Below are 17,067 nucleotides of genomic sequence, written 5' to 3' on the forward strand. Positions count from 1 at the left end.
CTCCTGATTATCCATGTTTCAAGTTTAGTCAGGTTACTAATTGTGATGTTGAGAAGAGCCTGTTATCTATCCACTCTGATGCCATGGGTACTGATGGTGTTGGTCGTGCTATGGTCCACCCCATCCTTGATATTATCCTCCCTAGTATTTCCGCTATTTTCAACAACTCACTATCCTCTAGTTTTTTTCCTCCCATTTGGAAAGATGCCTATATTATTCCTCTTCCCAAAAATAGTAAGCCATCTTCTTTTTCCCATTACCGTCCTATCTCAATTCTTCCTTTTCTTTCTAAAGCCCTTGAACGACTTGTCCATGATCAGCTGAGTAAATTCCTATCAAGAAATGACTTATTAAATCCACTCCAATCAGGTTTTAGACCTGGCCATAGTACGACCACTGCTTTAGTTAAAATCACTGATGACATCCGGCACGGAATGGATAATTTGCAACTAACAGTTCTTACATTACTGGACTTTAGTAATGCGTTTAATTCTGTAGATATTGACATTCTGTTAGCACGCATGCGTTCAATCAACATATCTCCAATGGTAACTGACTGGTTTCGTAGTTACCTGTATGGGCGCCGGCAACGTATACGTATCGACAATACCCTTTCATCGTGGTGTCACACTTCTGCCGGCGTTCCTCAGGGTGGCGTCTTATCTCCTCTTCTTTTCGCGTTATTCATTAACTCTATCACCATGCAACTTCATTCCTCATACCACCTTTATGCAGATGATCTTCAGATATATACACAAGCTTCGTTAAGTGACATTACTACTGCTATACAGACAATTACTAGAGATCTGGACGTAATATCTGACTGGTCTAAATCTTTCGGTTTGGCGTTAAACCCGGCAAAAACTCAGACCATAATTATCGGCAGCCCACGTTACATAGCCAAAATAAATTGGAGTACCCTTCCGCGAATAGAGTTGGATGGAGTATGTATTGAGTATAGTGACAGTGTCAAAAATCTCGGCATCCACTTTGACAGAACATTGTCATGGTCAGTTCAAATGGCTGAGGTTAGTCGGAAAATTTTCATGGCCGCAGGCTCACTCAGAAGATTGGGTAATTTCCTGCCCATAGACACCAAAATTTCGCTTGCACACACCTTACTTCTTCCTATCCTCGATTATGCCGATACCTGCTACCTAGATCTCACCGAAGTCCAATTAAATAAACTTGAGCGCCTTCAAAATATTTGTATTAGGTTTATATTTGGACTACGCAAATATGACCATGTCTCTCAGTTTCGTTCACAGCTCAAGTGGCTCCCTATACGTCTACGCCGGGACTGGCATATCCTCTCTCTTCTTTATTCAATTCTTTTTAACCCTGCAACTCCTTATTATCTCAAAGAAAAATTTGTATTTCTCGGTGAGGCACAAAATCATGGCTTACGCAGTGCAACAAACCTATGTCTTAAAACTCCTTCCCATACTTCCTCCTTCTACACCAATTCTTTCGCTGTGTACGCCGTGCGACTGTGGAACTCACTACCATCCTCCATACGTAGCGCTCAATCATTAGCTATTTTTAAAAATGCTGTAAAATCACACTATCTCTCTCATTAAATTGTCTTTCTACTTTCCTTTCCTTTCTACTAAATTGTCTCTTTCTTATTTGCACATTGCTTAGTTACTGTGTATTATTACTATTTTACTTTTTTAATTTTATATTTATATTTATATTATGTATAATGTATGTATATTTATTTATGTTATGTGTGTATATATATATATATATATATATGGATATATATGACATATTACTATTATTATTCATGTCCATTCATTCTATCTTGCGCCATCCACCACCTTCTGTCTTTTCTCCTCTACCCAAAGGTTGTCTGGAAGAAATCGCTTTAGCGATAAGACCGCCTTTTGTGCCTAGCCTACCTTTCTGTACATTATGAATATTGTTTTTTCTTTGGATTGTTTTTAAGGTGCAATAAAGAGTTATAAATAAATAAATAAAATAAATTAATGTATATATTGTTGTATTATTGTGGTAATTACGATCCCATTACACTTGTGTTGAAAATTAAAGTGTTTTTATTCTCCTGACTTTCATTAAAGTAATGGAAGTGTACTTGTGAAGCATCGGCGAGTGTACAGGTATGTTATTCAATTGTAGTTTAAGTAATGCTACTCTCTCGGAGATACCCAAAAAATTCACGATGTCCGATTTAAACGATTTCTTTATTAGAAAGCCCACGCCATGTAATCCAATTATTTCGCCTATATAGCAGAAGATATAGTCTTTGTGTTCCTCTATATGACAACCAATTTTTTTCACTTCTGCGAGACCTATAATGTCCCAATTTATATGTTTAATCGCATTGTTGAGTTCCAAAAATCTCGATGTTGTAGCAAGTGATCTTACATTGTATGTGCATATTTTTAAGGTTTGTTCTTTTTTTATCCTGTTTAATATATTGATGTTTTGTTTCTTAGCATTTGTTGGAGGGTGATAGTCTTCTTCCCCCACGGTGACCAGCCGGCTTGGGGTGCAAGTTAATGTTGTTTTATTGGGTGTTAGTAATTCTTTATTGTTTGGGTTCCAGTTGCCGGCATTACTTGTTAGTTTTTTGATGATTCTGATAAGGAATAAGATCTTCCACGTGCCATATAATTTAGTATATTTGGTTTTAGTATTTCTTTTGCAACATTTACAGATGACATGATGGTTGAGTTTGGACTGCTGTTAGTCAGCTGCTTCTTTGTGTAATTTTTTGTAACTGGTGATTCTGATTTATCTCTTTTCCTCTTCTCACGATTATTTTCATTTGCTTTCTTTACTATCAGCTTGTCGTACTTTAAGTAAGCTATGTTTCCCTTCTTTCTTTCCTCCTCCAGTTTCGGTTGAAGTTCCTTTCTGGTCACGAGTACCTCTCTGGAATAGTCTTCTTTAAGATAGATGCCTTGCGGAAGGTTAGTCTTGTTTTGTTGCACAAGGTGTTTTTTCCATTTTGTTGTAAAGGACACCACTACTGGTCGATTTTTGTTTGAAGGGCGACCAATTCTATATAAATTTGCTATCTCTTGGCTTTCCAAATGTATCCATATCTACTACTGTTTCTTTTAATTGATCCACTAATTCAGTTTCACTTTGTCCTTCCTCTTTTATACCAAAAAATACTAAATTATTTTTTCTTTTATCCCTTTCCATAAAGTTGATTTTTTCTTCTAACTTTGTAATTCTTGATTTTAGGGTGTTATTTTCCGTTACAAGTGATTTCATCTTCTCATCTAAGGCTTGCATTATATTTTTTGTAACTTCATTAGATATTACTGTAGCTTGTAGATTAAGTTTCTCCTCTAATTTTGAAAATAGTAAATCCATACTTTTTTCCATATTAATTTTAGTCTATTTTAGCCGTATACGGAGGTAGAAGCTGGCAACACTACGAGTGTCGGTCTATTGCCGTAATGTTGATAGTATTGATAAGTCTTCTATAATCTATGATCTCTGGTGCTGTGTCACTGTCAAATGTCACTGTTTAGGTTATGTTAACCACAATTGTAGTTCTTATTTTTCTCAATAACACTATTATTACACCGTATTTTTTTATAAATCACAAACTTTTCTGATTTTAGTGCAAAATTATCACTGTTTTATGAGAGTTTGACTGTTTTTTTCACTGATTTTTATTATTAATGGCTGAGCTCACTGACGTATGTGTTTATAGTTAGAAAACCGGAACCGGAACCTTTAATTTATATTTAGTTTATTCTATTTAACTTTAAAATTATGTATGTAGTTTATGTAAGTGTATCTAGTTTAATATATGAATATTATTGTGTACATAAATTTTAATTCATATAATATTTATTATTATTTTCCTTTATCATCATTATATATTTGTTACATTTTAGTTTTCTCCTGTTCAGGTCATTTTACCTACCTGTTCGGTTTTTCAATCCGTTTCCCTAAGGTTGCCTTGAAAAGATTGCTTTTAGCAATAAGGCCGCCTTATTGTAACGATACTTGTCCTTTGTTATATTATTTGTGCTTCTTCTCGACTATATGTTGCAAATAAAGTATATTCTATCTATCTATCTAAATTACTACCTAAAATTTCAACTTGCGGAAAGTCATAGTTTTCGAAATATTAATTTTTGAAATTTTAATTAGAATATGTGAAACTATAGTCGTATTTTTAATTAGACGAAGCTAACTGACAGTAGCTAATGTCACGTTGTAAAATAATGTTGCTATATTTAAAGTAATAGTGATGCGTTCAGTTCTAGGTCAGATGAATGAACAATGAGTGTGACTAGTTAATCATTTCAAACTACACAATAATATTATTTCTATTTTACAATAAAATTGTATGAAAGTGCTCTGATATAAGTTACTAGTGTTATGTAACTATAATCAATTATTTGACAGCTTATTACAAAGCGCACTGTTGGCACTAGTAGCCACTAGTGCCAACACCGATCAACGTCGCGAGCCTCGGTTGCTCGTAATTCGGCTTCTAACCTCCTGAGAGCACGAATGTATTTTTTTGCACTCACACTGTTTTGTTATTGTTTTTGATAAGTTTTTCCTTCTGTTGTGTTTGTGGTAATAGTTGGGTATATTGTATATTTGCTATATTGTTTCGTACCAATGTATCCTCCTCATGGATGGATGGAAAAGGATCCTTAAACAAGCATGTCAAGCCAAAGCTTGTCTCCAAGAAAGAAGAGACCACGTATTGCTTTAAGCGTTACCGAAAAACTTATGATACAAAACGTCTACAAACACATATTTGAGGAGAAAGCTGCTTCACTATTACCTATTGAGGCTCCTGAAAAAAAGAATGTATTTAAAAAACAGCTGACATTTTGGGAATTGGTGTGACCTCAGTCTACAATGTATTAAAAGGATACAAAGAAAATGACCATTTAAGTCTCTGGAGAAACGTGGACTGAAACACTGTTTCAAAGATAAATTATTGTCAATTTTTCAGACAGATTTATAATCAATGTCACTGAAAGCAACAATGATTTTTTTATCATATGATGATTAAAAACAAATTTTGTAATAAGCCAAGTTTTTTATTTTTATTACCTAACTATATTATGTTATATATTTTATACATCTATAGTTTTAACTACATGATGTATTGTAAATAGGACAGTCTTAAAAGTTTCCTTGCAATTTTTTTCTTCATGTTTCAAATACTCTGTATTCAGTATAGGTAGATACTAGAGGTTCCTCTAGATAGGTAGATAGTTGTCGAAAACTTGTTGGTATGTATAAAGTACGGCTAAAATTCGAACCCCGCACCCGATATCGGCAGTTCGTAACACTAACTATTCACTAGACTAGACAATCGAGGCAATTCCATTAATTCGGGAGTTTTTTCAATTATTCACTTTGTCACAACACTATTTTTATTTCATCAAATACTGACAACACAGTAAACGTCAGTTGACTTCGTCTAATTAAAAATATGACTATAGTTGGTAAACACTTTTGACATCCGGTCGGCGTTTCGTTATTCGTTACGTAATTTGTGTTAAACTTTTTTAAATAGTTTTTGTGTAATTTTTACCTACTGTACCGTCCCAATCATAAATTGTGCATTTTTTATTCGCTTACCGCGCGTAATGTTTGGAGCGGTCACAATCGTAAGTTGGTTTGCGCGGTGAACCCACGCATGCACTTGGCTTGACATACGCGCGGTCTGTCGTCTCGCAAATCGTGATATTACCGAATAACCAGGATAAATCCAGGAGAATACTCTTCGAAGCATCTCGTTGAAATTAAGGTGGAACCAGAACGTCGCACAAGACTCCATCCAAGTAAGTGCACGTATCCTTCTTATTTATTGTGATCGCTCCTGCAGTGATACCAGAGTGTGGCAGACGATCGAATTCCACCGCCTCACGGTGTCTGCTACATCTCTTTTTTGGTGCCGAAACCCGGGATAATCGTCGGTCGAATTAAAACCCGACCAAACGAAAGTTCATAGTTCAGATCAGCTGTATAAGTTATATTGCACTGGGACGTTACATATTTCGATTAAACATAGAATTATATACATATATATGTATATATTTACTAAATACAATTATTTATAAATCGTTAAATATCATTAAATTTCATTATACGAATTCGGTATCCATTATTCCTAAAATAAGTGGGTATACGGACGCAGTTGTAACTCTCTGTTTGCCATTGTAATGAGTAGGTTTGGTTTGAAGAATTAACTAATAGTTTCACCTGGTTTTGTTATATCGATATTTTATGTTTTTGTAAAATCACAAAAACAATCTTATTCATATTGATGTTTTTATAAATAGAATTCGGCTTGCATAAACATTAAATATAAAATTCCCAATCTGGTTATTATTACAAAATCGTTATATTTAACAATTGTGTGGAATCATATAAACAATCTTATATTTAATCGGTGTTTATATATTAGTATCGGTTCACATAATTGTTGAATGTAAACTATCGAATGATATCGTAATTATAAAATTATATATCCTATACAAACAAGACAGACAAATTCTTAATTGTATTAGTAGTGACAAAAGTAATCATTACTAATAGGAATATTTATTATATTTCTTATGCACCTTTCGTAATAGTGAGAAGTAATAAAAACATTTTTTTTCTCTGTCATAACATTTAACTATCCTATAATAGTAAAACATTTGTAAGGTTTTACATTTGTTATTAATTTCACGGTAACAGTTATCGCGACGTACATATAATTTAGTCGTTCCGTTAAAGAGAGTTGTTTACGTGATAATTTAGGTCATCATACGTTCTATTCATTACTACCCTCAAAATTATTTGTTTTTTTTTGTTTGAATATTCTCGAACATTACTTGTGAGCTGTTGTTATCTATTCGTTTCCATTAGTTTATAAATAGAAATAAATCTTTTCTTTGTTAAAGATGTCGCTCACTACTAAACGTAAACTTAGCCTGTCAAAACGAACTAAATCGAAACATGACGAATATACAACTCGTGATTTGCCTTCCTTGCGACGAAAACGAACTATTGCATTTAACCGTTTATCTAAAGCATTACAAATAGGTAATGACGCGAAGTTGGATGCAACAAAGTTAGATCTATTTTTATCGTATTGTGATGAATTACAAAAAATTACTACCGACTTCGAAAATGCGCATCTTCTTATTTTAGAATTACAGGATGATCCTGAGTCGGATGATGAGGGTGTCCGTGAAAGTTTTGATGATATCTATTTTAACATTTTAGCTTTGCAACGCAATTATACAAACTCAAATTTACCGTCGAAATCGGAGCAAAAGACCTCTTCTCATATAAAACTTCCAAAAATTTCATTAAGAACGTACTCAGGACATATAAAGGAGTGGGCTGAATATATCGATATTTTTAATTCATTAATTAATGATTGTCCGTCTTTAAATAATTTGGAAAAATTCCATTACTTAAGATCATCACTTTCAGGCGAAGCTTTAGCGTTAATACGTTCGTACCCGGTAACCGGTGAATATTATCACGATGCATATAGCGCACTCGTTAATCGTTACAAAAATAAGCGTGACTTAGCATTTACATGTTGGCGCGAAATTTTAAATGTTGAATTTAAAATTAATAATGTTAAAGATTTTCGTCGGTCGCTGGATATGATTGATGAAAACTTGAATATATTAAAACAAGTGAATTTGCCAGTTCAACAGTGGGATTTTATTCTTATTTACCATTTGTTGTCAAAACTTGACACAAAGATGCGTCGTGAGTTCGAAGAAAAATATTCGAATATCGAAATTCCTTCTTATAAATTAGTTAGTGAATTTTTGCATTCTAAGTGTGAAGCGCATAGTCGTGATACACATTTTACCGAACAGAAGCCACATTCAAATTCTCGTGACTTGTCGAATGTTCATGCCGGTACTCATACAAGGCGCATGAACGTTTCGCATACACTCGTAGCAACTAATGAGTCTAAAACCGGTATGGTTACTGGTGCATCGTCGAGTGTCGTTAGATCAGTGTCGTCTAGTTGTCCATTTTGTAGTCAATCACATTCAATTGGTTCATGTAAATCGTTTCTCGAAAAATCAGTAGATGAAAGAATGGCAATTGTAAACGAGAAAAGGTGGTGTTATAACTGTTTGAAATCGTCGCATCAGTTGAAAACTTGCAATTCTGTATTCACATGTCAAAAATGTAAGCGTAGACATCATACATTGTTACATAGGGAAGTAACAAATTCCAGTAACACTTCATCACTGTTAACACAAAATTCAAGTGTTAACACAACTGTCTTGTTAGCAACAGCTCTTGTAACGGTAAAGGACAGTTTCGGGAATAACAATACTTTTCGAGCATTGTTTGACACCGGCAGTCAAAATAATTTTATTACTGAAGAAGCAGTAAATCGTTTAAATCTTAATGTGCTTTCTTCTTGTTCTTCAATAAGCGGCTTGGGTGACGTGTCAGCTTCCATCAGTGGTTTAGTGCGTGGTATCGTAGGAAGCTTATCGACAAATAATACAAACGTATCATTTGAACTTGACATGCACGTCATTCCTAAGATCTGTGGTGACCAACCAATCGCGAGATTGAATACTTCTGGTTGGTCACATATCAAATCGTTAGATTTAGCGGACCCTGGGTTTGATGTACCCGGACCCGTGGATCTGTTGCTCGGTGCAGATATTTTTGCGGATTCGTTACTTACAGAACGACTTAAGGGCGGTCCATCACAACCACCTGCATTTAATTCAGTATTTGGTTGGCTATTACTAGGAAAGACTTCATTATCAGGTTCGTCATTGGTTGCGCTGCAATCAAAGATCCAATATGATGATCTTACAAAATTAGTGGAGAAGTTCTGGGAAATCGATAACGTTCCTCAAGCTAATTCATTTACCCCAGATGACATTCTTTGCGAGAAGGAATATATCGCAACTACACATCGGAATGAGCACGGTCGTTATGTGGTACACTTACCGTTCAAAAATTCTTGTGAACCCGTGTTCTCGGGATCTCGTGATATTGCTGAGAGGCGGTTTTATGCTCTCGAACGTAGATTATCGCGTGACCCTGATTTAAAGCGTCAATACGTTGAATTTATGTTTGACTATCTTCAGAGTGGTCATATGTCATTGGTACCCACTTCAGAAAAGCGTCGCGGAAAATATTATATCCCGCATCACTGTGTTGTACGGCCTGACAGTCCCACCACCCAATTGCGTGTGGTATTTGATGCCTCCGCAAAGGATAATCTTGGTCAGTCATTAAATGATACATTGCTAATTGGACCAAAATGTCAAACTGATATCACGAAAGTTCTTTTACGTTTTCGAGAACACGCTATTGTCTTTATGACGGACATACGCCAAATGTACAGGCAGATTGTTATTAGTCCAACACATCGGGACTACCAGCGCATCTTGTGGCGTTCAGATTCACGACAACCGGTATCAGAGTACAAACTGAACACCGTTACTTACGGTGTTTCATCGGCTCCCTTTCTCGCCTGTCGAACTCTTCAGCAGCTCGCATGCGATGAGGGTGACACATTACCTTTAGCAAAAAGGGCGATTACATACGATATCTATGTCGATGATATTGTTACTGGTGCTAACAATATGATCGAAGCCCGACAGGTGAAGTCACAAGTTGTTGAATTACTCAAGTCTGGGCACTTCGAGTTAAGAAAATGGGCTAGTAACAAACCTGAGCTACTGGACGATGTACTGACTGAGCATTGCCTGGTTGAAGCTAAATCGTTTACTGATGAACAACCATGTACACTGAAGGTTCTCGGACTGAAATGGGATCCATCCCATGATGTATTCGTCTTTCATGTAAAACCTCTTAATAAAATGTGCACTAAACGATCAATTCTGAGTGTGGTTAGTCGGGTGTTTGATCCTTTGGGATTTCTTTCCCCGTTGACGATTCACACCAAAATTTTAATTCAACAACTTTGGGTGGCTGGCATAGGTTGGGATGAAACACCACCGGATGACATAGTTCGCACATGGAATGACTATATTCAGCAATTACCATCGATTCAAAATTTATTCGTGCCTCGTCGGTGTACTATCGATCACGCCGTGTCATATGAACTTCACGGATTTTGTGATAGCTCAGAAAAGGCTTATGGTGCTGTGATCTATTTGCGTGTTACTGATAGTAGCGATCGTGTACACACGTTTTTTGTATGCTCCAAGGCTCGCGTAGCTCCTTTAAAGAAGCTCAGCTTACCACGTCTAGAATTATGTGCGGCAGTATTATTGGTGAATTTGCTCAAATTCGTGGAAGAGGCATATGCTCCGCGTATTAATTTCTCTGTCACTCTATGGAGTGATTCGACTGTCGTTCTATCTTGGCTTAGATCACATTCATCAAAGTGGACAACTTTTGTTGCAAACCGAGTTAGTCACATACAAGGCATTGCAACGATTGAACGGTGGCGTCATGTTCCTACAAATGATAACCCTGCAGATATTTGTTCGCGAGGACAGCTTCCTCGACAACTTATTAACAATTCGTTATGGTGGGCGGGGCCCACGTGGTTATGTAAACCACACACCGAGTGGCCATCAACCCCTGTATTTGTTAAGGAAACAAATGACAGTACGGTGCTTTCAGAAGTTAGGCGAACCGCGACTCTGTTAACTCAACAGATGGCACATCCTAATCTCGATCCTTTTTTTGAGGATTTACTCAATAGCGATCTCTCGCTGGATGCAATAGTCGATAAGGTAGGCTTCACTATATTACGAAAATCTGAATTTTCTTCGGATTCAGTCTTGACTAGTGAAGAACGGTACAAATCACTTTATATTCTAGTAAAATACGTTCAAACTTTATCATTTCCTACTGAACTGGAAAGAATACGTTCTGGTCAATCATTACCAAAGTCGTTTCGTAAACTCAATATATTTATCGATGACCAGGATGTACTCAGGGTGGGCGGCAGGATCTCTCGTTCTGGGCTTGAGTATGAACAAAAGCATCCGGCGTTATTATCATCGAATAATCCCTTCACATCTAAATTAATACAATCGGTTCATTTGAGCAACTGTCATTGTGGCGTAAATACTACACAATATTTAATACTGCAACAATTTTGGATTATATCGGCTAAGCGCGTTATAAGACGATGTTTATCCAAATGTCTTAATTGTTATCGACTCCAACCTAAACCGTTACAACCGTTTATGAGCGACCTTCCAAAATATCGTGTAAATGAAGTAAAACCTTTCTCTATTGTAGGAGTAGATTATGCTGGTCCGTTTCGTATTAAAACTGGACCATATCGTGGAGCTAAAATAGACAAGGCTTATCTTTGTTTATTTGTATGCTTAGCCACTAAGGCTGTACATTTAGAGACCGTTTCCAGTCTTTCTACAGACGGATTTATTGCTGCTTTACGTCGTTTCGTTGCTCGGAGAGGCAGATGTTCCACAATACACGCAGATTGTGGTACAAACTTTATCGGTGCTCGTAATCAACTCGTGTCTCTCACTAAAATCGCGTCTGAGACAGAACGGATCGAATAGAATAGAATAGAATAGAATAGAAAATCATTTATTCAAATAAACTTAATTTAAGCACTTTTGAATAGTCATAACAATTTGTTTTTTATCTACCACTCGTTCGGAAAACTGTCTCATCACAAGAAGAACGAGCAAGAAACTTGTGTGTTGCTCTTTTAAATAATCCTTGTAAGTTTACATTTACAAGTCGAAACGTGTGAATACAAACTACCAACAAGCACTAATTTTTGGGTCAAATATAAATATGCAATAAGATTACATCAGTCGTAGTGATAAGAGCAGACCAGTCCCTACAAGCAGCACTCGTTCACGAGTATGACGGATGAGCCAGCCATCACTGCGCTCGACCATATTTTAGGGAGCCCATTAACCCGGCCCACCACGCCGCCACATGTCTGGACATTTTAGTGAGCATGACTACTCATTCCACACGACCACGTCACAGCTACAAAAATTACTATATGGTAGTTACAGTATTCGCACTTTACATAAGGATGCATGCGGCAATCAATACAAAAGCCGCTACGCTATCATATATCAAGAAAGCAGTATGAAAATTAAAATTATAACGTTGTCCGCAAATAAACTTATTCTTGCTATATATTGCTATCATCTATAAATTCATCTATCTTATAATAGGCTTTTTTACATAACATTTGTTTAATATAAGATTTGAATTGCCTCTCTGTAAGATTTAGCGTAGACTCTGGCAGTTTATTATAGAATCTTACGCAATTACCATAAAATGAATTACTAACTTTGTGTAGACGGCATTTAGGTAAAATTAGCTTATTTTTATTGCGTAAGTTTCTACTTGTACAGTCTTTAAGTTTCTTGAAACTATCTAAGTTTTTCCTTGTATACATAATATTTTCATAAATGTACTGTGAGGCAACGGTGAGGATATTTGATTGTTTAAAGCATTGACGTAATGACTCTCTAGAACCCATACCATAAATAGAACGTATGGCTCTCTTTTGTAAAATAAATATAGTATTTATATCGGCAGCTTTACCCCATAGCAGTATGCCATATGACATAATGCTATGGAAATAACTAAAATATACAAGTTTTGCCGTCGCCACGTCTGTTAATTGCCTTATCCTTCTAATTGCATAAGCAGCAGAACTAAGTCTACTGGCTAATTTTGAAATATGGGGCCCCCATTGTAACTTCGAGTCCACTGTTATTCCTAAAAAAACAGTACCATTAACAAAATTTACTATTTCATCATTAAGCAATAGCTGCGTATTTACTTGTTTTACATTAGGCAGCGTGAATTTAATGCACTTAGTTTTGTTGGAGTTCAATAATAGATTATTACATGTGAACCAATTTAGTATAGCAGAGATAGCATAATTTACATCGTCTAATTGATTACATTGGCGACCAATTTTAAACACTAACGAAGTATCATCCGCAAATAACACTATATCTGCAACTTTCTCTACCATGTAGGGAAGGTCATTTATATAAATTAAAAAGAGAAACGGGCCTAATATTGAACCTTGAGGAACGCCCATTTTTATATTAGTTCCCTTAGACTTTACACCATCAATATCTACAGTTTGCACCCTATCCTCTAGATAAGTTTTCATTAGACTTAGGTCATTATCTCTAATACCATAATGTTTGAGCTTGTACAAAAGTGTTTCATGATCTACGCAATCAAACGCCTTCGACAAGTCACAAAAAACGCCGAGAGCATCCTGTGAGTTTTCCCATGATTCGAATATATGTGTAATAAGCGCTACGCCTGCATCAGTAGTAGACTTGCCGGCAGTGAAACCATATTGCTGACTGTGAAGCAGTCCGTTATCCCTGAAGTATTTTAACATTTGGTTAAACATAATTTTTTCAAATACTTTACTTAGAACTGGCAAAATAGAAATTGGTCTATAGTTGCCTAGCTCAAATCTATCTCCAGATTTAAAGAGTGGAATTAATTTGCTAAATTTCATTAATTGAGGAAACACGCCATTATCAACACATTTATTGAAAATAGTAGCTAGATAAGGAGCAACAATATCTATGAATGTACTAACTACTTTAACTGACATGTCCCAGAGATCTTCCGTATTTTTTAAATTTAACTGTTTGAATATTTTTATGACATGAAAAGGGCTGACATGTGAAAATTTAAATGTTAAAGAGCAAGGGCTGACATTAGCCTCCAGTAATGTTTTTGCTCGAATTGGAGATGAGTCTAGAGAAGATGTAATATCAATCGGAATATTAGCAAAAAAATCTTGAAAAATATGAACTATATCTTTTGTTGCTGTTATTAACTTATTGTCATAATTTAATGAGAATTGATTGCAGGCTTTTTCAGACCGTCCAGTTTCTTTGTTTATAATTCCCCAGATGGTCTTAATTTTGTCAGAGGACTGATTAATTTGTTTATTTATAAAATTAGATTTAGCTGCAATACAAACTTGTTTGAAAATTTTAGAGTAATTTCTCACATAAGTTGTAAATTTGTCATCAAATCTATATTTTTTTTGATCATATAAATCAAATAAAATGTTTCTACTTTTAAGTATTCCTACTGTTGCCCATTCTGTAAATTTAGATTTAACACAATATTCTCTTTTCTTGAAAATATTCTGGTATTCTTTTGACAAAAGACTAATTAACTTGGTGTAAAGAATATCAGGATTATTAAGACTGACAGATTGTAACTCTAAGTCTAATTTATATTTAACCGTGCTTTTGTATTTATTAATATTGTAAGCATTTATTTGTCTTTTTGATCTTTTATTATTGGTATTTGTTTTAGTCTGATTTAAACTTAACAACTTGACCACAGTGATCCGAAGGAAGTTTATTTATTATTAATTTTTCAATATACTCACAGTTACAAAAAACATTGTCAAGACAAGTAGCAGTCGTAGCGGTTACACGAGTGGGTTCCTGAAAGACATTACTCAAATTAAAAGACTGAAATAAACTAATAATTTTTGTACATGTGGGTGTATCACAAAGAATATCAACGTTAAAATCACCACACACAATGATTTTTTTACTGCTATTAAATACTTTTTTTAATATATCCTCCATCACCTCTTCAAATACATTATAATCACTATTAGGAGGCCTATAAACACATATAAGTATATAATTATCTAGTTCTATACATGAGATTTCTGTACAACACTCAATAGAAAGTCTAACAATGTCAGCACGTTCCTTTACTTTAATATTATTTCTTGCAATTATCATAGACCCACCTCTGTTAACTGACTTTCTATTGAAGCAGCTGACAACATTATAATTATTTAAACTGAACATCATATTGCTTTCTTTAAGCCAATGTTCAGTGAAACAGATAATGTCAATATTGTATTTTTCCAAAAATAATTGTATAATTAATTCACTGCCGGGAAAACTTTGTATGTTCTGATGAACAATTACCAATTCTAATTGCTTTCCCTTTGTCTTTGTTAGCAGTTTAAATCTGCAGTCAAATTACTTATATCACTATTTAAACAAAAATTAATAGAATCATTTGTTATGTCACAATTTTTATATTGAAGTTTACCATGTAAACTGTTCATGAAGTCAATATTATAAGCCACTAAAGTGGCTATTTTATTCTTAGAAGATTTAGAAAGATACATTGTATCTTTTGTCAAATAAAAATCACTAATAAAACTATTAGTGTCAAAAAATGTAAAAACGTCACTATGACGACATGTCAATGTATGTAATAAATTATTAAGGTAATGTACCTTATTGTTAATTTTTTTATGATAATGGCTACTTGTATAAGGAAGAGCGCACAATACAATCTTATATACATTCAATTGTAACAAATATTGAATACCTTTAATTATATCCTGTCTATTTAATTTAATACTATTACCAAAAAATAACACAACTGTGGTCATTTTATTCATTTTAGTACATTTAATTTTGTTAATAATTTGTGCAAATGATGCCCCTGGCATACAGTAATTTAATACATCAGCCTTAAGATGATACTTCAATATAGACCCAAAATTACAGCCTATTCTGTCAGAAAACACCATTGTGCTACTTTTAGGAGTATAGTCACTGACACAAATCCCCTGAACTTCATTTATCTGCACAGTTGAAACTGAATTATTATTTGGCAAAGTTGAATGATCACATGTACAATGTTTAGTTAATGACTCAAAACGGTCAGCATTGTATTTACTGACATCAATCAAATCATCCATTGCTAAATTTAACCCATTTAACCCACCCTCTGCACCTCATTTCGGAGGTGTATGGGAAATTCAAATACGAGCTGCAAAAACGCATTTATATCGAGTTGTAGGTGATCAGGTGTTGACATTCGAGGAACTAGCTACACTTTTTAGTCAAATTGAAGCAGTCCTGAACTCGCGGCCTTTGTATCCTATGAGTTCAGATCCCAATGATTACCAAGTCTTAACACCAGGACATTTTTTAACTCTGGAACCATTGACATCTGTTCCAGATGTGGATGTAACTCACCTTAATGTCAACAGGCTAGATCGCTGGCAACTGATTCAGTCGTTCCAACGATCGTTTTGGAATCGATGGAGAAACGAATATCTCCACTCGTTAAATTTGCGAGCTAAATGGACAAAAGAGTCGAAGCCACTAGAATTAAACTCAATGGTAATTATCAAAGATGATAATCATCCACCTTTACATTGGCAAATAGGGAGAGTTGTAGAATTACACCCTGGACCAGATGGTCTAGTTCGCGTGGCTACCGTACGAACAGATAAGGATAATTTGATCAAGAGACCTTTGGTCAAATTATGCCCATTACCCAATGAACCGTTTTAATATTTATTATTTATATTTAGCCATCGTAGTTTTACATCGTAGGTATAGTTATAGCATTAGTGAGTAGTTCATCTGTATTTCTAATAATAGTTTTTTTTTTTATTAGTATCGTTTATATGTATATTTTTATTTAAAGAAATGCCTATCGGATTTCGGTGGGCGGAATTATGTACCGTCCCAATCATAAATTGTGCATTTTTTATTCGCTTACCGCGCGTAATGTTTGGAGCGGTCACAATCGTAAGTTGGTTTGCGCGGTGAACCCACGCATGCACTTGGCTTGACATACGCGCGGTCTGTCGTCTCGCAAATCGTGATATTACCGAATAACCAGGATAAATCCAGGAGAATACTCTTCGAAGCATCTCGTTGAAATTAAGGTGGAACCAGAACGTCGCACAAGACTCCATCCAAGTAAGTGCACGTATCCTTCTTATTTATTGTGATCGCTCCTGCAGTGATACCAGAGTGTGGCAGACGATCGAATTCCACCGCCTCACGGTGTCTGCTACACCTACTTTAATTTAGTTTTTATTGTAATACACATTGTATGGGATATGGTTGAATTTTGCTTAACGTATTTTGTGTAATGTCTAGAGCAAGGAAACACACGTCTGGTCTGTAGTAATTTGTATTTGCAACTAAACGAAATAACATGCCGCCCACCAAAATGACTATAAGTTATTTTAAGGAACAATTTTTAAACATATGAATAATGAATTTAACATTATATAAAACTACTATC

General features: G+C 35.1%; 2 protein-coding genes across 2 annotated transcripts; one reads left to right on the forward strand and one right to left on the reverse strand.

The window, feature by feature from the left end:
* Positions 1 to 2,588: 2,588 nt before the first annotated feature.
* LOC131844080 (uncharacterized) lies at positions 2,589 to 3,363 on the reverse strand. The gene is made up of 2 exons (XM_059192856.1): positions 3,238 to 3,363; positions 2,589 to 3,074 (listed from the first exon to the last, which is right to left on the reverse strand). The coding sequence occupies exons 1-2, from the start codon at positions 3,361 to 3,363 to the stop codon at positions 2,589 to 2,591; spliced, it is 612 nt and encodes a 203-aa protein (XP_059048839.1).
* Positions 3,364 to 4,668: 1,305 nt separating this feature from the next.
* Positions 4,669 to 16,322, forward strand: LOC131844081 (uncharacterized). Its single transcript, XM_059192857.1, has 4 exons — positions 4,669 to 4,818; positions 5,736 to 5,804; positions 6,912 to 11,445; positions 15,823 to 16,322. Exons 1-4 carry the CDS (start codon positions 4,669 to 4,671, stop codon positions 16,320 to 16,322), a joined length of 5,253 nt encoding a protein of 1,750 aa, XP_059048840.1.
* Positions 16,323 to 17,067: the final 745 nt, after the last annotated feature.

The sequence above is a fragment of the Achroia grisella genome, unplaced genomic scaffold (genome assembly GCF_030625045.1).
Source record: "Achroia grisella isolate CSIRO2021 unplaced genomic scaffold, CSIRO_AGI_Agris_v1 utg3926, whole genome shotgun sequence".
Lineage (NCBI taxonomy): Eukaryota > Metazoa > Arthropoda > Insecta > Lepidoptera > Pyralidae > Achroia > Achroia grisella.

What these genes read in the sequence shown, in the direction of transcription:
- LOC131844080 (XM_059192856.1), bottom strand. Translation starts at nt 3,363, where the DNA reads ATGGAAAAAAGTATGGATTTACTATTTTCAAAATTAGAGGAGAAACTT. An exon ending in ATGAGAAGATGAAATCACTT is followed by an intron (nt 3,075 to 3,237) that starts GTAACGGAAAAT and finishes AAACAGTAGTAG; the next exon opens with ATATGGATACATTTGGAAAG.
- LOC131844081 (XM_059192857.1), top strand. Translation starts at nt 4,669, where the DNA reads ATGTCAAGCCAAAGCTTGTCTCCAAGAAAGAAGAGACCACGTATTGCT. An exon ending in AGGCTCCTGAAAAAAAGAAT is followed by an intron (nt 4,819 to 5,735) that starts GTATTTAAAAAA and finishes GGATAAATCCAG; the next exon opens with GAGAATACTCTTCGAAGCAT. An exon ending in CACAATACACGCAGATTGTG is followed by an intron (nt 11,446 to 15,822) that starts GTACAAACTTTA and finishes ATCGAGTTGTAG; the next exon opens with GTGATCAGGTGTTGACATTC.